At 46.0% G+C, this 21,948-nt stretch overlaps 1 protein-coding gene across 1 annotated transcript in view; it reads right to left on the bottom strand.

Moving 5' to 3' along the window:
- The window catches only part of LOC122934276 (ceruloplasmin-like), a 42,017-nt gene that overhangs the window by 5,986 nt on the left and 14,083 nt on the right, over positions 1–21,948 (bottom strand). Inside the window, exons 6-7 of the mRNA XM_044289622.1 lie at positions 8,077–8,205; positions 7,033–7,136 (exon numbers count right to left, since the gene is read on the bottom strand). Of these exons, the coding sequence (XP_044145557.1) occupies positions 7,033–7,136; positions 8,077–8,205 (233 nt within the window). The remainder of the gene's footprint in view (positions 1–7,032; positions 7,137–8,076; positions 8,206–21,948) is intronic.

Here is a 21,948-nt window from a genome sequence, read left to right as displayed (position 1 = left end):
AGCTTGGGAGTGGGCACTCGAAGGTTGAGGTTGCGGGTGGACAACCATACACGGTCTCCGACCTGGTAGGAAGGAGCGGGCGCTCGTCTGCGATCAGCCTGGAGTCTCTGGCGCTGCGCAGATACCTCAAGGGACCTCTGGATCTGTACCCAAGAAGCACGTAGGACGGAAAGGTGATCCTCCACCGCCGGAATATCCTGGGGAGAGAATACCTCCGGTAACACGGCAGGTTGGAACCCATAATTGGCCATGAAGGGAGACGTCCCAGAGGAAGAGTTCACCGCCGTGTTCCTGGCAAACTCAGCCCAAGGCAGGAGGTCAACCCAATTGTCTTGGTGATCGGAGACATAGCAACGAAGGAATTGCTCCAAGGCCTGATTGGATCGTTCTGCGGCCCCATTGGACTGAGGGTGGTAGGCCGAGGAGAAAGAGAGATGAATCCCCAACTGGGAGCAAAAGGCGCGCCAGAACCTGGACACAAACTGACTCCCCCGATCCGACACAATCTCCTTGGGCAAACCGTGCAACCGGAAGACCTCCCTGGCGAAAATCGTGGCCAACTCTTGTGCAGAGGGTAACTTCTTGAGAGGAACACAGTGGCACATTTTGGAAAACCGATCCACAATCATGAGAATGACCGTATGGCCTCGGGATGCAGGGAGGTCCACAATGAAATCCATCCCCAGGTGTGACCATGGGCGCTCCCCGGTGGCTATGGGTTGCAAAAGGCCCAACGGAAGGTGCCGAGGGGACTTACTCTGGGCACAAACGGAGCATGCCGCTACATATGCGGCGATGTCGGAACGTAGAGAAGGCCACCAGAACAGACGTGAAACAGCCCAGGACAGCTGATTCTTTCCAGGATGCCCCGCGGCCTTGGAGTTATGGTAGGTTCGCAACAACCGAGTGCGCAACTCCTCAGGCACAAAACATCTGCCGTTGGGTCTCCCAGAGGGAGCACCAGATTGAGCCGCCAAAATCTGCTCACCCAGGGGAGAGGTCAGGCTGGTGCGAATGGCGGCCAGGATCTGATTCGGAGGTATGACCGAAGTCGGAATCGACTCCTCCCCGGACAGCTCGGAGTACTGCCGTGATAAGGCATCCGCTCTGATGTTCTTGGAACCGGGTAGGTAGGAGACCACGTAATTAAAACGTGACAAGAACAGAGCCCATCTGGCCTGACGTGGTGTCAATCTCTTGGCCTCAGAAAGGTAGGTCAGATTCTTGTGGTCCGTCAGGATGAGAACCGGAACCACCGAACCCTCGAGCAAGTGCCTCCATTCTTTAAGGGCCTGCACGATGGCCAATAACTCCCTGTCACCAATCTGATAGTTGCACTCCGCGGAAGACAGTTTCCGGGAGTAAAACCCACAAGGAAGCAGAGGACCCTCTGGTGTTCTACGCTGAGACAGAAGGGCGCCTACTCCCGTCTCAGACGCGTCCACCTCGAGGACAAAGGGCAACCCAGGGTTGGGATGCGACAGAATCGGAGCCGACACAAAGGCGGACTTTAGAGCCTCAAAAGCTCGGATGGCCTCGAGCGGCCAGACCTGGAAATTACTGCCCTTCCTGGTCAGATCCGTGAGAGGCTTGGCTAGCATAGAAAAGTCCCTGATGAACTTCCGATAATAATTGGCGAAGCCCAAAAAGCGCTGCAGAGCACGAAGACCACTGGGCTGGGGCCACTGTAAGACAGCCGAAACCTTCTCAGGATCCATGGAGAACCCCTCAGCGGAAATGATGTAACCTAAGAAGGTTACCTGGGATCGGTGAAATTCGCATTTCTCAAGCTTACCGAACAGCCTGTTCTCTCGTAACCGTTGCAACACTCGTCTGACATCCATAATGTGGGCCTCCATGGATTCAGAATATACCAAGATGTCATCCAAATAGACCACCACACACTGCTGCAACAGGTCACGGAAAACATCGTTGATGAATTCCTGGAAGACTGCGGGCGCATTGCACAACCCAAAGGGCATAACCAAGGATTCATAATGACCGGTCCTGGTGTTAAACGCGGTCTTCCACTCATCGCCCGCCTTGATCCTTACCAGGTTATATGCCGCCCTCAGGTCGAGTTTGGTAAAGACCGTGGCCCCTTTGAGGCGATCGAACAGCTCGGAAATCAAGGGTATCGGGTAAGCGTTCTTGATCGTGATGCGATTGAGACCCCTGTAATCGATGCAAGGCCTCAACTCACCGCCCTTCTTTTTCACAAAGAAAAATCCAGCCCCTGCCGGGGACGAGGATTTGCGGATGTGTCCGCGTGAAAGCGCCTCCCTCACGTACTCCTCCATGGCCTCATTCTCCGCTACCGACAGTGGATAGACCTTGCCACGAGGAGGAACTGGCACCAGATTGTAACTCTATGGCACAATCGTATGGGCGGTGCGGAGGTAGGGCAACCGCGCGCACCTTATCGAATACATCCCGGTACTCTTCGTATTCAGGAGGCAACAGAGAGTCCGAGGAAGTACACAGCAACTTGACAGGCCCATGGATGCAACTAGCCCCACACTGCGGTGACCACGAGAGGATCTCGGCCGATCTCCAATCGAAAGTCGGATTATGCTTCTGGAGCCAGGGGTACCCCAAGACCACCGAGTAGTGTGGAGACGAAATAACCTGGAGACAGACTGACTCTCTGTGAACGGCACCAATGGCTATCCCCACTGGAAGGGTCTCATGAGTCACGTGTGGCGGCAGAAGGGGTCTGCCGTCTATCGCCTCAAGAGCCAGTGGGGAACCTCGAGGCTGCAGAGGAATGGAATTGGCGGCAGCGAACACACTATCAATGAACAAACCACCAGCACCAGAGTCCACCAACGCCTGGGTCGTCACCGAGCCCCCGACCCAGGAGAGGACAACAGTGATCAGTGGTTTGTCAACACGGGAAACCGGGGACGAGGAGACTCCACCCAAGATCTGCCCCCGACAGGATCTCAGGTGCGAGCGTTTCCCGGACGGTTCGGACATGCCAACCGAAAATGCCCACCGAGACCACAGTACATGCATCGGCCCTCGCGTCTCCGGAGTACCCTCTCCCCCTCGGACAGGCGAGCAAACCCCAGCTGCATGGGTTCACCCCCAGACAAGTCATCCCCAGGAGGCGTGGGAGGAGAGGGAGGCACGGGTGGGACAGCAAACGTAGGCGCCAATCTGTTAGAAGACCTCCGCAGGCTCTCCTTAAAGGAAGGTCTCTCCCTGAGTCTGGTGTCAATCAAAATCAGGAAAGAAATAAGAGACTCGAGCTCCACTGGTAGGTCCTTAGCTGCAACCTCATCCTTCAAGGCATCCGAGAGACCATGAGAGAAAGCAGCGACCAGAGCCTCATTATTCCAGCCCACCTCTGCTGCCAGGGTACGAAACTCAATGGCGTATTCAGCTACGGATCGTGAACCCTGTCTGATGGACATAAGGAGCTTCGCAGCAAAGGCAGCACGAGCCGGCACATCGAATACCTTCCGAAGAGAAGCAACAAAACCGGAAAACTCGGCAACCACCGGATTGTTGTTCTCCCATAAAGGGCTGGCCCAGGCCAAGGCCTTGTCCGAGAGCAGCGAGATCAAGAAGCCCACCTTTGATCTCTCAGTAGGAAAGGCATGTGGCAGCAACTCGAAATAAATGCCCACCTGGTTAAGGAAACCTCGGCACTGAGTTGGCTCTCCCCCAAAGCGCTGTGGAAGGGGGGCAGAACCGGTCATACCCCGAGACACCGCAGGCGCAGCAACAGGTGTCGGGGTAGACTCTGGCGCAACAACCGGAGCGGCAGTAGGAGCGGGCCCAGGAGCGACAACCGACCCATCGGCAACGGAAGCGAAATGAGCCGTGCGTTCAAGCAGGGTTTGCAACGCCACAGCGAACCGACCCAACAGGTGATCCTGCTGATCAAGTCTGGCAACCAGCGTAGGTAGCGAGGATGGCCCTGTACCGTCAGAATTCATGGCTTGGTCCTAATGTCAAGGAACCATGAACCAGACGTACAACAAGAGATACGTGGAAATAAGAAGGCTTTATTGCAAATCAAGCTGTAAGCAAAAGTCCAAACGGATGGCTAAACCGGAGCAGGGTCTTGCGAAGCCAGGGGTCAGGAACCAGAGGGGTAGTCAGATGAAGCCAGGATCAGGAACCAGAAGGGTAGTCAGACGAAGCCAGGATCAGGAACCAGCGGGGTAGTCAGACGAGGCCAGGATCAGGAACCAGAAGCAGCAGCAGTCTTAGAAGCATGTGCACACAGGAGGACCAAGCAAGGAACTGAAGCCACAGACCTCCTATATATATGAGCTAGGCATCCAGCTCCTCCCAGTGGGAAGGAGAAGCCGCAGGGTGGGAGGCTACAAGAAACCCAGAAACCAAGATGGCCGCCAGCACATGTCAAACGAAGGAGAACAGCAGAAGGTAAGACCATGACAATAATAAAAATAATAGGAAAGTATTCTACTCAGAATTTTGCGAAATCATCAATGTATGGAGAAAAATATTGTGACACCCACACTACTTAGGCTACATTCACATGACAGTCAAAAATGGCCATGTGATGGGCATTTTTTTTTACTGATGTTTTAAGAACAAATGTAGCCTATGCGGTTATTAACACTGCATTTTTCATTTTTTTTTTTGATGGTCCTGAACAATGTCTGTCAAAAAATTATGAAATACCCTATTTTGTCCATTTTCACAGACCAACAACCCACATACAATTGAAGAGGACCTTTTTTAATGAATGTTTCTCAGAAAGGCATCAATGAAAATAACTCACACTATATACCCCATGGTATGAGATGGGACACCCCTTTAAGTTAATCAGTCTGAGTTGAGTGTAGTCTAAGCTAGTCTAAAGCTGACAGGCCAGCTCATCCTGGACTTGGATCCAGCCAGGATAGAGCCATAACATCTCTAAAGTGGACCAGAAGCAAGAGAAGTGAGAAAGACCTGTAGAGGTGACCAGTCTTACAAAGGACTTACTTGACAATATGGCACTTGTGTTCAGGAGAAGCATCCCATGTCTGAGTACACCAAAGCAAAGTTTGGCGCACCTGTGTAGTTTTCCACATCCCAAGGTGGAAGAGTGGATTAGCAGCCTGTTCAAATAATGTAGCAGAAGTGTTTGCCTGCCACAGAGGGGAGCACCCTTATTGTTTGAGAGATATTGCTTAAAGTAAAGAATTAAACCCCACATCTAGAAGCTAAGGTACAAGTTAGTTAGCAAAGTGCAGAGCAAGAAAGATTACTTCAAGACACCTTTTATTACCTGTGCAGCTGAGGAAACTGTCCATTGCAAGTAACTGTCCTGAACTGTTTGCATTTGAATTATTCAGTAAAGAAACTGTTCTGCTGCATAACTGCCTCCTCATCATTGCACGAAAACAGGGACTTTGCCTCACACCGTAAAACCATCAACACCAACGGCACTTGGACCTCAATCAGACAGAAAGACATCAAGAACCAAACTGTGCCTAGAAGGGAAGAACTGGTGCGCCCTTCCAGCCACTGCACGTTGGCCCAATTAGATTCAAAACTGTAAGGGCGACAACTACTACACCCATCCGGCCACCCACACTCCTGCGGCCCAGACGCTGCACATGTACTTTACCAAGATGCCAGCAAAGTGAATTAAGTTTCCTTGGAATGGCTGCCAGCAACATACAAAGTTCCCATTCACCCTTCCCCCGTGAAGCTGTGCGGGTTTGCTGTCAACAATATCTGAAAAATTCCATTCGCTTTGCCAGCATCTCATTGAACTGCAGTGGTTTTGCTAGGGTCTGAAAAGATCTGGGCCCAAGCCCCAATGCATATGTGCCAAATTCTCGATCCAACCAACCCTTGCAAATAACATTTAATACGTATTAGGATGGACAATAGATTCATATATACTTCACTAGTACCGCTTTTGTTATTGCATGTTTATTACAGGTTGTCCTGGACCTTTGGACTTTGGTTGTCCTTTGTCAGTTTAATTGAATAAAATTAGCGTTGGACTGGGGTGCCGAGAGTCGACTAGTACAATACATTCTGGGGGGCCCATTATACAGCTATATGCAAATATCACCCTAAAACTCGAACAAATTTTTTCAGTAGTAGGCCACTGCCTAGCTTGTGCCTTACGCTGATCTGTCCCGGAGACCCTGTTAGTATCCTGCCCTTGCCTCTTAGCTATGTGAGCCAGGAATACATGCTCACACAGGGAAAGGAAGCAGCAAGATACAGCAAAATGATTGATTATGAGGACAACCCAGATTGACTTCGAGAAGGGAAAGAAGATACTGGATGACCTCTTCTTTGCCAAGAAGCCATCTCAAATACCTCATGCATCTTAAATAATACTGAGTAGTTTGTTAAAATAAAGTTGCCTAGATTTTTATGGATTCAGATGCTAGCTGAGATGTTTTACACTGTTATCTGTATGTTGTACAGTCAGTGAGCTGTGCCATATGCCACTTGTGTAGGAGATGGGAGGCTAGGGGCCCATCATGGCTAAGGGTCCACTGGGGGATTCTAGAAACCTACAAAGCAAACTAATAACCCTGTCTCAATGATAACATACATATAAAGTATAAAACATAGTATATTTCATAATACATTATTCATACATTATATTTGACTAGACCCTTATTATAGATAGTTGTGGTGGTTTGAGGTGTTTATTGACTTCACTGGGGGATTCACCTGCTTCCCTGTGGGCCAGTCCAAGTCTGAGTAAAATGGTTAAAGAGTACTGTTTGGCAGTTTTATATTTTTTAAACTTAGTTTTTATTTTACAACTGCTTCATTACAGTGTTACTAATGAGGTTGTCTGATTGACATTTATCCATTGTGGCTCCAGTGGTGCTGGGAAGAGCCAGATGTCATCAGAAGAGGACCATCTAATTGTGATGGTGCACTCCTGGGACCACTGCAGATTGTATTTTTAGGGCAGGATGGGAAAGGTTGAGAAATACTACAATGGAGAGTATGGTTGAACTGGGCAGTAGTGAATACAACACCAAGGTAGCCCTGGTTAAAACCTATTAAAATGGATGCAAGGTTTACCTTTATTGGATCAACTGCTGAGTAATAAGCCCAGGTCAGACAATTTTCATCTCTATTGGGTCCAGACCTTTTAGGGATTTTCCATATGTACGTTGTAATTTTTCCTGTATGAAATATACATAATTAGATGATATCACACACAAATAGTAATTACATACAGTATCTATATGTATTCTCTTTAAAGTGGTCGTCCAGCCACTTAAATTGTTTAAACCACCTACAATGATTAGGGCCACTAGCATGAATATTGTGGGGCCCTACAGTTATTCCCAAAAATATATATAGTGCTTTCCCTGGGCCAGCAATGTCCAGCAGGCACAGGTTTGTGTTTTTTTTTCTTTTTCTAGTGGCTTGTACAGGTCTAATTGAGCCATCTTATTAGTTAACATAGTCCAGTGGTGGGAATTTCACCTATACATAAAGCTGGTGCCCATTTAAAGTGACTTTAAGACTGAAAGCATGGTCCCACCCTCTCTCCCCTTTTTGTCACAGTTACACATTAGTGGGTGATTGGTCACCATATTAGAGGGTGGACAAAGTCTGGAATATTGATTTTAATATACCATTGGTTATTTATATTATAATTATACATTTAATTATACTTAAATGTATTTAATTGTATTATTTATTGTATGCAACCCCTTAATAATGGTTCTGCCATTTTATTCCATTGGTAACTGTTGTCAATAATTTATTCAGGTAAGTGTGTTTTAATGGCACTTGCCTTAAATAATAGAAGATGTGATATTTGTCCTACTGATCCCTCGCCACTCCCATTGTTGAAATGCTTTCTATGTGGGTTCGATGCCATTCGCTGTACTTCCTGATCCTTCTCGACTGGAGCCAATCCATGGCTGTAGCAGGTCACTGCAGTGACACATGTCCATGTCAAGAGGGAGCAAGAAGTACAGAGACTGGCATAAGACCTAGAACACATCAGAACGGGAGTGGGGATCATTGCTCTTATTATTTCACACCATTCTGAGCAGTATTTCTTGTGGGTGAAAGACCACTTAGACCATTTAGTGTAAAAAGTTAACTTACCAGGTTCTGTTGCCTTCACATCAATATTTTCCAGTTTAACACCATGTGCATAGATTGAATATGGTCTACTTGCCTTGTTTTTAAATATAATCTTAATTTTATCACCAACGTGTGCAAATATTAGTGGACCTGTCAAATAAAAGATCAATTTATATACTTTGTTTCTGGAACTTGACTAATTGCTTAAATAATATAGTATGGTATAATGGTTATACAGTGTGTTAGAGGCAGTTGACAGTTATACAGTGATCCCTCAAGATACAATGGCCTCAGGATACAATATTTTCAACATACAATGGTCTTTTCTGACCCCATCCTAAGTTGAAACTAGACTCAACATACAATGTCTCAGACCCAGATCCAACCAATCAAGGCCGGTTCTCTGGTAAAATAGCTGGATAAGTTGCCAGTTAGTAGCTATTCCTGACTGCTATATGTAAGGACTTGTTTTATCTGACTTAGTTATCTGCTTATTTTTCTTAAATCTTCATTTTCTCTTATCTTGGATGACATTTTGGGGCTTTGGAACCGATTACTCAAGTTACAATGGTTTTAACATACAATGGTCATCCTGGAACCAATTAATATTGTAACTTGAGAGACCACTGTATACCAATCTGAGATCAGATTTACTAATCCTGTCTGATATCTAGACAGTGTACATTTAGACCTGGTAATATAAGGATGCACCAGAATTATCACAGTGACTCATGCTGTATGATATACGTGGTGCCTTTTGATAGATACATTATACCACCTAGTGATTGGTTTAGTTTGTGCCAAAAATGTTGGCGCATGTTTGAGCCACACCCAATCCTTTTAAACCAATACCCCTTGTCTATTGAGGCACGGCAAGTGTCTAAAACATATAATTAATGGAGTGCAAAGCATGTACACCAGGTTTTAGCTAAAATTAGACCAGAATTCAGACACATTTAATGTGAGGAGTTTACCCAACCAAAGTTCTGTGCAAGGCTGTGCTGGGAGGGTTGCTATGCCCACCAGTTAAGCCAATCAGGTTCCTGGCTGAACGCCCAATCCTAGAGCTAGATTAGGTATTTAACCCCTTCCTGACACATGATGTACTATTACATCATGGAAGCCACTGTGTCCGCAATTTGGCGTAATAGTACGTCATTGCGATCGGGCGGGCACGGAGTGGTGCGCGTGCGATCACTGCAGGGGCCCGGCAGTCCATGGTAGCTGGGCCCCTGCTGTATCTGCCGGCATCGCTGTAAAAGCCGATGTCGGTGGATTAACCCCTTCTATGCCGCAGTCCGCGCTGACCGCGACATAGAAAGGGTTTGTATCGGGTGAGGGAGAGCATCGAGTCCCCGCGCTGCTGTTGCGGGGATTCGATGTGTCAGAAGGCAGCCCGATGCCGTGCAGAGGCTGCCCAATACCTTGCACGGCATCAGGACCTGCCTTCTATGGGTGCTGAGGAGATCCAGCTTCAGGCTGCTAGTCACTCCAATCTAATGTTAATATTATATAATGTTATGTATGTTTATGTTAAGAACACCTACATGGTTTGGATGATACCTGGGGATAGCTCCTCCCACAAGGGGCGTCACCCAGGTGCATCCTTTGGCGTTTTTTTTGAAAGAATTTATCTATAAATATGTTCTTGCCACAATATCTATTATATGTTTGTGTAACCTGATGAAGGGGAGCCTTTGATCCCCGAAACGCGTTGTTTCTGAATAAAAGAAGAACACATCTATAAGACTGCTTCCACTAAGTGATTTCGCGCCGACGCAGAACCTCTTTTCATTACCACGATTTTCTTTTGGGGGACTGGACATCCCATCCAAGAGATTACAAAATCTGCGGCTGCAGTCCTGGTGCAAAAGTCTTTTTTGTATTAAAGCTTACAGTAGAGTTGTGCCTGCCGGAGCACAACTCCATAAGGTGAGTTTGGTTACTTCCCACTTTGATATCCTCATCCGGTGAACATATTACACTATTGTGCGCTCTCTCTCTTTGTCTGTTTCCCTGTTTCCGAGGGGAAATTAGATTCGTCCGTGACCTACATTTCCGTTTTCTGGATACTCCAGACTGTGAGAGCAGCACATAGGACCTACCAAGCAGATCTCAAGGAGACTACAATCAACCTAAAGAAAATATGGACTACATCCAGAACAGAATCGAACAACGTGAACGCCTAATATCCCAATATACTAGGAATCCAGTGGACCCCAGTGTAATGACATGTGAGGCTGAAAACGCAAGTACTATTGATGAAAAACTATTACTTAATCTTTTTTACAAACTTGAAAAGCTTACTACTGATGAAATACAACACCATCTGGATGCTACATTTCTCGAAATCTATATACAAGAAAAAATTGTCCCCCGTGGCCTCAGACTACGGTTTGACAACTGCTTCAAAGATGATTTGACTTTTGACGCAGAATGGGACTTGTATCTACTTGACTGTGCAAGAGGCCTCATGACCAGACTGATTGAAAAAAGGAGGTCCCTCTATTTAGACCTAGGGACTAAGATATCCAGCTGCTATCTAGAATTGTCTAAGTATAGATCAAACGCTAACTTCCCAAAGTTTGACCGTCTAATTACCACAAGAATCCTCACTTTTGAAAAAGAAACTTTAAATAAGAAGAGTGGCAAACTAGCAATGCGATTTTGCCTCCAACAATATAAAATTTTGGAAAAAATATCCCCTCCAAAAAACATCGCATGACAACACATCGGCCATTTATAACACTGAGGCGACTAGCACTATTGCGGATGAGGGAGGCCCCACCACACACACTACTCAACATAAGCAACAAGACTACAAACCTCGTAAGAATCATGTTTATAGGAATAACCATATATATAGAAATAAGCCTAATCAGAGCCATAAAAATCCTCAATCTAGAACTGCACCCAGATACCCATATAGGGAACTGCGGAATCCCACAATCGCATCATATGGGAAGAACACTGAATCATACACCAAAGATAGACTTCCCATCAACAATCTCCTTTGTAGTAGATCCATTGATAACTTAAACTGTATTAGAGGGACTCCTATCTCAAAATCAGATTCTTCCAAACTAGAGTTCCATACTCCCCTACTTACACCCAGCAAACTAAATTCAGTCTCCCTCTCCAATAATACAATCTCAATCACGTCCCCATCGATTATATTTCCTAAAAATATCATGGAAGAATGTGGACCACTCAATCTCCCCCCCACCATCTTTTCCACTCACCCACAATCCACTACCCCACCTCAGTCTAGATTTTCCACTCCGTCCACCCCTTCAGACGTGGAAGCTGATTCGCTTCTAACGGTGCATACCGGTACACCCCCAGCATGTACTGTGAATTCAGATTGTACTACTCCTACCCCAAATCAATCGGATCTGGTGCTTCAGAACAAAGACCCACCTCAAAATACCACACAATTTGATCCACAATCCATAGAAGACCTCTCCATAGCAGGTCCTTCTTTTTTAGCATTACCACCTCTCATACACCCCACAGCAGCATACCCTATACTGAAAAGTCCAAAAACAGTAAATATTACACATTTTTTTCACCCACTAGGCTGGAAACCCACAAAAAGAAAAAACCCAGAAGAGGTTGCAGAGCAGGCAAGAACAAAAGTAAAAAGAAAAATATAAACACTGAACATGACTCAGAGAAAATAACCAATACCGAAAAATCCTTGGGTATCTTCAACCTTTCGTCATATACGCTTAAGAAAGCTGAAATCGCAGTGCTATCAAAGGGACTGTCATTCTGTCCCACAAGCAAAATAAATGAGTTTGATCTGTTCTTAGATTTAAACCGATTTATTAAAAAACTGACCTTAAAGAGACATTTCAAAATGCAGGAAAACATAGCAACAAAAACATCCCAGGGACTATCAGGAACCGCTCCAACTGCGGAAGGGCCCGACCAGAAAGCTATTCCATCAGGCCTCAGACCACCATCTAACTTTTACCCCATTCATCACAAAGGCAATTTTTTAGATAGCTTCTACTCTTTAGTATCAAACGATTTCAGACAAATAAACCAGGGGGCCCTCCCGCCCGGCCATAAAAAACGTAAAAAACGCGAAGAACACAATCTCAGACCACACGAGAGAGTAGCTCTTAAAAACTTACAATCTAATACAAATATTATGATAAAAAGTGCAGACAAAGGGGGTGGAATCGTGATCCAGAACAGAGAGGACTATTTAAAAGAAGCCCTAAATATACTCTCGGACACAAATTATTATAAACTACTACACAGTGACCCTTCCAACCAATATAGAGAGGAATTTGACAAACTAATAAAATCAGCGGAAACTATTTTGGACAAAAAGGAAAAAGAATATATTTTGGTAAAAGATGCTACCCTAGCGACCTTTTACCATTTGCCCAAAATACATAAGACCCTAATAAACCCCCCCGGTAGACCGATAATCTCTGGGGTGTCCTCTCTGACCAGAAACCTTTCCCACTATATTGATGTACATCTACAGAAATATGTTCAAAATCTGAAATCACATCTCAAAGATTCCGCATCATTGATAACATCCATAAAAAATATCAAGTGGAAAGGAAACTACCATTGGCTAACCCTAGATATCTCAGCTTTATATACAAACATACCCCACAACCTAGGATTGGAATGTGTGTCTACCTTTTTAAACAATGACATAGAAATGCCCCTAGAGCAAAAAAATTTTATCAGCAAAGGGATTGAATTTATCCTCACCCACAATATATTCTCCTTTCAGGACCAGACCTATAAACAGATACGGGGCACCGCGATGGGGACGCGTTTCGCGCCAAGTTTTGCGAATCTGTTTATGGGTAGGTTTGAAGAACATTTCATATACCAAACTAAGTTCTGGCATAAAAACATCATTTACTTTAAAAGATACATCGATGATTTGATCTTCATCTGGGATGGCGAATTATCTACAATAGAGGAATTTCTATCTCATTTAAACGCCAATAATTGGGGAATTAAATTTACAGGCACATATGACAAAACAAAAACTGAATTCTTGGATCTAGAGATCTTCATCTTGAATAACGAAATTAAAACACGTACTTTCTTCAAAAAGGTGGATAGCAATAGCTATCTTGACTTCAGTAGCACACACTACAGGAAGTGGAAGTCAAATGTCCCCTTCAGCCAATTTAAACGGATCCGCAGAAATTGCACATTGGATTCAGACTTCGACTTACAATGCAACATTCTGACATCCCGGTTTAACCAAAAAAAGTACCCTAGTAACATCATTGTGGGTGCCAGAGAAAAAGCAAATAAGCTGACTCAATCAGAAAGTCTAGCCCCACCTCAAAAAGTAGAGGATAAAAATGATCCCAACTTGTACTGTTATAATTTCATAACAACCTATAACCAAAATCATAACGCCATTAAGGAGACATTGGGGAAACACTGGCATATCCTCAAAAGGGATCCCATACTTAGCCAAATCATTCCGGAGAATCCTAAATTTACATATAGAAGAGCTAAAACTCTGAAATACATTCTAGCTCCGAGCAAAATGAGACCAATAACATATTCCGCCAACAATGATTTGGATACTGAGGCCCCCAAAGGAAGTTTCAAATGTGGTCACTCAAGATGCCTCTGCTGTAATAACATCAATCAACGATCTTCTTTCCATAGCAAGAGCACTGGGGAAGTATTCCAAATTCAAAATCACCTGACCTGTAACTCAAGCTTTGTCATTTATATATTAGAGTGCCCCTGTCACCTACAATATGTAGGCCGCACGATACAATTACGCAAACGTTTTAATACACATCGTTCAAAAATCCGGAAAAGATACATGAAACATAGTGTTTCTAGACATGCGGCGGAACACCATGATGGTAATACTGTAGGGTTCATGATAACACCAATTGAACTCATTCCAATACATCTCCAAACAGACGTCCAATACATCAGACGTCGGGAGATGTATTGGATTTTTAAACTTAATAGCCTCAATCCGTACGGGCTCAATGAGGCCTTTGAAATAAACCTCTAGAAAGAAAGGATACAAACAACAATCCCTTGATGGAATGTATGAAATTGATATAAAATTCTCCCTTTTTTTTTTTTTTTTTTTTTTTTTTAATTACTTCTTTATTAAAATTTCTCTTACAATTTTTTTTATTATATATATATATTTTTTTTATACATTTTTATCTCCATATTTATACATTTTTTATATATATATATATATATATATTTTTTATATATTTTTTTATATATATTTTTTATATATTTTATATATATGAATATTCATTACGGTCTGCACTTAAGATACATATGGATTTAAACTGCCCCCCCCTTATTTATCAAATATGTCTTTTGATTTTATATGAGTCATTAGAATTTTATGATATTTTTATAATCACTGGCTACTACTTCTTTTTAGTTAAGTACACCATATAACATATACAGAGCGCTTACAATGGGTTAAAATTAGCCTTATAATTATAGAAATTATGGTGTGACCTAAGATATAGGTTTCCTTTTTATATATATCTTCTCTATATGAGTACTGAATATGCAGATAATATGGATCGCTAACTCTGTGTCTATGGACACCGTAAACATACTGATTCACAATGCCGTGCTGAAAGATGACAGGTCACATGACCGCATGATGCGATCATGTGACACCCCCTGCTATGGATTCCGGCTGCCAGCTCAGATTGTCCTTGTGAGCATGCGCTGGCAGGGGGATCGTAACACTGCTGCTTCCGCCCGGCTAGATATGAGCGGCGCTGAAGCAGCAAACACTTCCGGATTCCCGAGTCATGTGACGATTGTACTAGCGATCACATGACCGGGAACTACACTTTACCCTTTATGTTTTTTTTGTAATCGGCAGCGAATTTCAACTAAACAAAGAAGCGATCCAAGCCACAAGACTATATACAGCTAGTCACTCCAATCTAATGTTAATATTATATAATGTTATGTATGTTTATGTTAAGAACACCTACATGGTTTGGATGATACCTGGGGATAGCTCCTCCCACAAGGGGCGTCACCCAGGTGCATCCTTTGGCGGTTTTTTTTGAAAGAATTTATCTATAAATATGTTCTTGCCACAATATCTATTATATGTTTGTGTAACCTGATGAAGGGGAGCCTTTGATCCCCGAAACGCGTTGTTTCTGAATAAAAGAACACATCTATAAGACTGCTTCCACTAAGTGATTTCGCGCCGACGCAGAACCTCTTTTCATTACCACGATTTTCTTTTGGGGGACTGGACATCCCATCCAAGAGATTACAAAATCTGCGGCTGCAGTCCTGGTGCAAAAGTCTTTTTTGTATTAAAGCTTACAGTAGAGTTGTGCCTGCCGGAGCACAACTCCATAAGGTGAGTTTGGTTACTTCCCACTTTGATATCCTCATCCGGTGAACATATTACACTATTGTGCGCTCTCTCTCTTTGTCTGTTTCCCTGTTTCCGAGGGGAAATTAGATTCGTCCGTGACCTACAGCTGCAGGCTGCGTCTCCTAGGCAACCTTTTAGTGTACTACTCACTGTAGTACACAAACAGTAAAAAAAACTGTTTTTAATAAAATTAATAAAGTCATAAAATTAATAACTTAAAAAAGAAAAAAAATGCCCCTTTCTCCTTATTTTATAATAAAAAACCGAATTGCTTCTGAGGGGGCAACACTTTGTGGCGGGGCACAGGAGCCTATGGTTCCTGCCCCCACCATTCAGTCTCATAGGCTTCAAGCATGTAGACCTGAAACCTGTGAGCAGTAGAATGGTGCAGAAGGTCGCCATATAATGCAGGAAGCATTATATATAAAACCCATAGAGGGGCATTATACTGAGTGGAGGAATACAGGGGAAGAGCATTATATATAAAACCTCTAGGGGGCATTATACTAAGTGGGGGACTGTAGGGGGGAGTATTACATTTAAAACCCCTAGGGGGCATTATACTAAGTGGGGGACTACAGCAGGGAGGGTATTATATATAAAATCCCTACAGGGGGGCATTATACTATTTGGAGGACTACAGAGGTGCATTTTACTACAGGAGGTGCAGTATACCACAGGGGAACTACTGGATGCATCATACTACATTTATTGCTACTGAGGGTTGTTATGGGGTGTCTTATAGAGGCGCCTTGTTACTGCTGGGGGCACTATAGTTGGACCTTATTTCTACTGGGGGTGCTGTGGCAGCATTATTACTACTGAGGGTATTGTGGGGGCATTATTATTATAGGCACAATATTAAAGGCATTACTACTAAAAGGGGAAGTCCTGGGTAATATTCCTGCTATTGGGGTACTTTTACTAATGCAGGTACTTTGGGAGAAAATGATTGCAATTGGTGGGACTTTAGGCAGTGTCACGGATGATCCGCGAGAATATTGAACTGTCCTCCCAATATTATCAATATTACTCTGCCTTATTGAACAGTATTGAACAGTAGGTCTATTAAACAGTAATTATTTCCCTAGGCCCCAGAACCTACAATTTGATTATTCAGAGCGTCTCCTTCTGTCCTTCTGTGTACCCAGAGAAGAACATAGTCCTTTTGTTCAAGTCAGTCAATAGATGCCCAGCAGATAACGCAATTACAGCTGGCTTCCTATGGTTGACAAAAGAGCTTCCCTTCCTGAAGAGATATCACAGCTAGGTGTGAAGACTGCACCTGGGGGGGAGACATTTGGTGTCGCTGCTATAAGGGTCTGTAAGCTGGCTTGCTGCAGACAGTCCGGCACCAAGGTTTCCCAGACTGCAACATGAATCTGAGATATGATTTTTACCTTTTTAAGAGAGCCCATGCATCTTACGGACGTAAAAATTACATCACCGTGTCACTCAGAATTCACTGGACGTTTACATAGGACAAACATAACTCTAAGATGTACCCAGGTAAAGTTATGGTGTTACCCCATCATAGAACCAGTTATAATAGTAATACTTGGTATCCCTGAACTCCATATTTTGTGGGGAATGTGAATATGTGCTTGTTACTTGTGTACAGCGGAGACATCCCGCGATATGGCACATGCTATATTTCAGAACTGACATTCACCTCAGGAATACAGCCTGCCCAGCAGGCGGACTCTCAATTCCCCGCCTTGATTCGAGGACCCTTTATAATACAGACCTAGAATCTGCTAAAGGAGTTCTCCACTTTTAACAACACCTAAAGAGGGCCTCAGCCAGAGAACCTGTGGGCTGAAGGCATATTACACTGGACAAAGGCTTCTTGGACTTTACCCCTGCAACGGACTATTTCACCAACGGACATCTTTTCTACGGAAACTAAGTATTTCCTTTCTTTTCTCTCTTTTGTTTATTGGACTATACTTTCCTTGATTATTGTGTTAATAATTACTGTGCATCGTGATAATTTGTATTGTATATAGATATATAATAAATGACCTCCCAGTCATTTCTCTAGCCATATGCCTGTTTTCAAACACTGCAAAAACTTACCCTAGCCTCTCCGAAGAGAAAGCTACTCGGTTGTGTTATCTAGATAGTGGGTTCCTCGCTCCCATAAATTGCGAGGTGGTGGCAGTTAAACTACCCTGTGTGTAGTTCCGGTCCAGTTCGTCGCACGCTTACTGGCGGTCAATCGGCGGTCCACTCCCTGCGCTTTCAGCCTATCGACTGTACGGACTCAAGTTAGACTGTCGGTGTGCTGAAAGTGGCTGGGAGGCCTGTTTGCGGATTGACCACTAGGGGCGCTGTGACGGTTTCGTGACGTATTGTGGCCGCGGCGGTCGCAGTTCGTCACATATTGGTAGGCAGCTACTGGGATTCCTTTTTGTATGTGTTTAGAACATCTGAACAGAGATTAACTAATTTACCTCTGTCAGAACCAAACCAATTTGGTGGTGGTGTGGCTGAGTGCAATACATTTATCTGTATGTACAGAGAGACTGTGTAGTCCAGTACCCTCCCCGAAATCTTGTTTTCTTTATCTATCTTTTATTTGGCGTGAAAATGTCCGGGGAATACAAGAAAATGGCTTTGGCAGATCTGGAAAATCTGTGCCAAGAACGGGGCATTGAAGTCGGTCGCAAAACAAAGACCGACCTGATAAAAGACTTGTTCCGATGGGATAACCAACAACTGCGGCTGTTGGATGTGTCTACTGCGGGAGACACCGGCCCATCTGACTCAAGTCCTGAGGAACCGGAGACTGAGAATCCTGACTACTCGGAGGGGGAACATCCTGCGGGCCCTGTTGGCCCCCCAGCGCAGTATTTCAGTACGGATCCTAATTTTTCTTTAAGTACTCGCCCGGAACCGGCCAGTACCAGACTATCTATTTGTACAGACCCTATGATGCAGCAGGCCCTCCAAAAACTAATGGACACTGACCCGGTAAAGTACCTACAGTACATGGCTGAGCGCGAAGAAAGCCAACGTCGGCATGAACTGAGCATGGCCAGAATACATCAACCCAGCCGAAGCTCATCACCCAACTTTCCTGCAGAAGGAGCAGCATCACACGTGAGTGCAAAATTTAAATTTGCTCCCATTGAAAAGGACACTGACATAGACTTGTTTTTGCAATCCTTTGAGAAAGCCTGCCGTCAGTATCGTCTGCCCCAAGAGCAGTGGGCCAGACACCTGACCCCCCTGTTGCGCTACAAAGCGCTGGACGCATTTGCGGAGTTATCCATGGAGCAGGATGAAGATTATTCCGCCATAAAAGACGCTATCATTGCTAAATACCAGCTGACCCCTGAAGTCTATCGGAAAAGGTTTAGGTCCTTACAAAAGTATCGTACGGACTCTTATCCGGATGTGGTCAGTAGCTTACGCACTACATTCCGCCAGTGGACTTTAGGCCTAACAAAAGGGTCTTATGACATCCTAGAGGACTTGATGGTGCTAGACCAGCTTCTTTGTATTTGCCCTGCGGATGTGAGACAATTCGTGCTAGAACGGAAGCCTGCGTCAGCAACCACTGCTGCAGTCTTAGCTGAGACTTTTGTCACAACCCGAGTGCCCGATCTGCGTAAATCTGCACCATCTCACTGGAGAGGAGGTCTGCCCAATGTCAGGGCAGACCCCCCTGCCTCTGTGGGCCGTCCACCACAGAGACCACCAAGTGCAGCTACTGCTTCCAGACCTAGGGCACCTAATGCAATCACCTGTCACTACTGCCGCAAGCCTGGACATATGAAATTCAACTGTCCTGAGCGGAGACAGCCACAGCCAGCATCTGAACCACCTGTACCTCGCCCACGACAGACACAGCCAGCCAGCGCATCCCAGCGTGAACCATCATCTTCAACTGTTTTGTTCGCCGGTGGGGAGGAGATTGACCCCATCACCAGCAATCACCAGCTTGTTACAGTGAATGACCAGCTAGTCACCGGTTTCCGGGACACGGGAGCCGATGTCACCCTGGTGCGTCCGCACCTTGTGCCCACAAAGGACATCATCCCAGACAAGTATCTCACCCTCACGGGGGTGGGGGGCACTCTTTCTCACATTCCCCAAGCCCGGGTTTCCATCGACTGGGGGGTGGGTGTTCAAGAAAAGGTAGTTGGTATCCTAGACCAGCTACCAGTTCCTGTTTTGTTGGGGTCCGATCTAGGCAAGCTGGTATCCTATTATGAACCCGCCACAAACCCCTCGGGATCCCAGGAAGGGGGTCCGCCCTCTGCCCCCACCCAGGTGCTTGGCACCCGGGGGAAAAAGTCTGGGGGAGGGGGGTTGAATGTATCCAATATTAATGTTGATGATATGCATGACGTACCTGCTAATGTGATTTCTACATGTGATATTGAAAATGCTAATCTGCCTTGCTCCGAAGTCATACCTGTCCTAGCTGTGACTCGGAGTCGGGCCACCCAAAACTTGAACTCAGAACAGGGGGAAGAGGCTCCGGTCTCCTCCCACTCCTCTGACCCCAGGGAGGGTGACTGTCAGCCACAGGCCTCGTACGCCACGGGCCAGCTGGCTGAAACGGATCAGGCGGCCTTCGAGCACGCACTTCAAACCGATCCTAGCCTCGAGGGTCTCAGAAGACAGGCTGCTGAGCCCCTCGCGGATGGGGCCGGGTTCAAAGTGTACTGGGAAGGTGGGAAGTTGTATAGTGAGGCGATACAACCCACCGAAGGCGAAATGACCGTGAGTACCAAGTCGCTTGTGGTACCTAGTGCCTTCCGGGGGCATGTGCTGAAATCCGCACATGACATCCCCTTGGCAGGGCACCTAGGAATTCGCAGGACACTTGACCGTATTCAGGGGCATTTCTACTGGCCTAGAATGAGGATAGATGTCATCAATTATTGTCGCTCGTGTACGGTTTGTCAGAAGGTTAAACGAGCTGGGAATCCGCGCAAGGCTCCCCTGTGTCCACTGCCAATCATAAGTGAGCCATTTCACCGAGTGGCAGTCGACATAATTGGACCTCTGCCCATTCCCAGCCGCAGCGGCAAGAGGTACATCTTGACGCTGGTGGATTACGCGACTCGCTACCCAGATGCGGTCGTCCTCTCCTTCCTGAGGGCAGACAAGGTAGCAGACGCGCTAATTTCCATATTTTCACGTGTAGGGTTCCCTGCGGAAATGCTCACAGATCAGGGACCCCAGTTTATGTCTGAACTGATGGACGCCCTGGCGGCAGGGATCCAAGTGACGCACCTCGTCTCCAGTCCATACCACCCGCAAACCAACGGCCTCTGCGAGCGCTTTAACGCGTCATTAAAGCAGATGCTGGCCACATTCGTTGAGTCGCAGGGTGGGGACTGGGAACGGTACCTGCCTCATCTGCTGTTTGCCTACAGGGAAGTACCGCAAGAGTCCACCGGGTTCTCCCCGTTTGAACTCCTGTATGGCAGGAACGTCCGAGGGCCACTACAGCTGATGCGAGAGACGTGGGAAGGCAAAGGTGATCCCACGGATGTCTCTGTAGTGGATTACGTCCTGAAGTTCAGAGACAAAATGGAGTCACTCTCTGCCATGGTAACGGAGAATCTGGCCCAGGCCCAGGCCAAACAGAAACTATGGTACGACCGCACCGCGGGAGACCGGGCATTTGAAACTGGAGACAAGGTCTATGCCCTTCTTCCCATACGGCACAATAAGTTACAGGCGGCATGGGAGGGGCCATACACCATAGAGAAGCGTTTAAACCCCCTGACATACTTGGTGAACATGGGGGGTAGAAAACAGAAGGCCTTTCACATTAACATGCTGAAGGCTCACCACGATAGAACCCAGTATGTACTCCCAGTGTGCAGCCGGTTAGAACAGGGCGAGACAGACCCTCTGGTAGATCTGCTGGCTGACACCCAGGAGACGGACGGGGACATAAATGTCAACCCGCAGCTCTCCCCGTCCCAGAGAGAGCAGTTACAGGAGGTGTTAGGTCGGTACCACCGGACCTTCTCAGGGATCCCGGGACGGACCAATCTGGTCGCTCACCGGTTAGATACCGGAGCACATCCCCCCATCAAGCAATCCGCCTATCGCGTCTCTCCGGAGGTGCAGGCGGACATGCAGCGTGAGGTGGGGGAAATGCTAGAACTGGGGGTCGTTCAGCGGTCCTGTAGTCCATGGGCGGCACCCGTCGTCTTGGTACCCAAGAAAGACAAGACAACGCGGTTCTGCGTGGACTACCGGAAGTTGAACGCTGTAACCACTACGGACGCCTACCCCATGCCTCGCATCGATGAGATGCTAGATAAGCTGGCGGCTGCCAGCTATCTATCAATCATGGATCTGAGCCGGGGGTACTGGCAGATCCCTCTTGCCCCGGACGCGCGGCAGAAGTCGGCCTTTATCACTCCCTTCGGGCTCTTCGAATTTACGCCGATGCCCTTTGGAATGAAAAATGCGCCTGCCACGTTCCAGCGGGCTATGAACGACCTGCTGGAGGAAAT

Source organism: Bufo gargarizans, chromosome 4, assembly GCF_014858855.1.
Source record: "Bufo gargarizans isolate SCDJY-AF-19 chromosome 4, ASM1485885v1, whole genome shotgun sequence".
NCBI lineage: Eukaryota > Metazoa > Chordata > Amphibia > Anura > Bufonidae > Bufo > Bufo gargarizans.
This window is presented reverse-complemented; position numbering and strand designations above follow the sequence as displayed.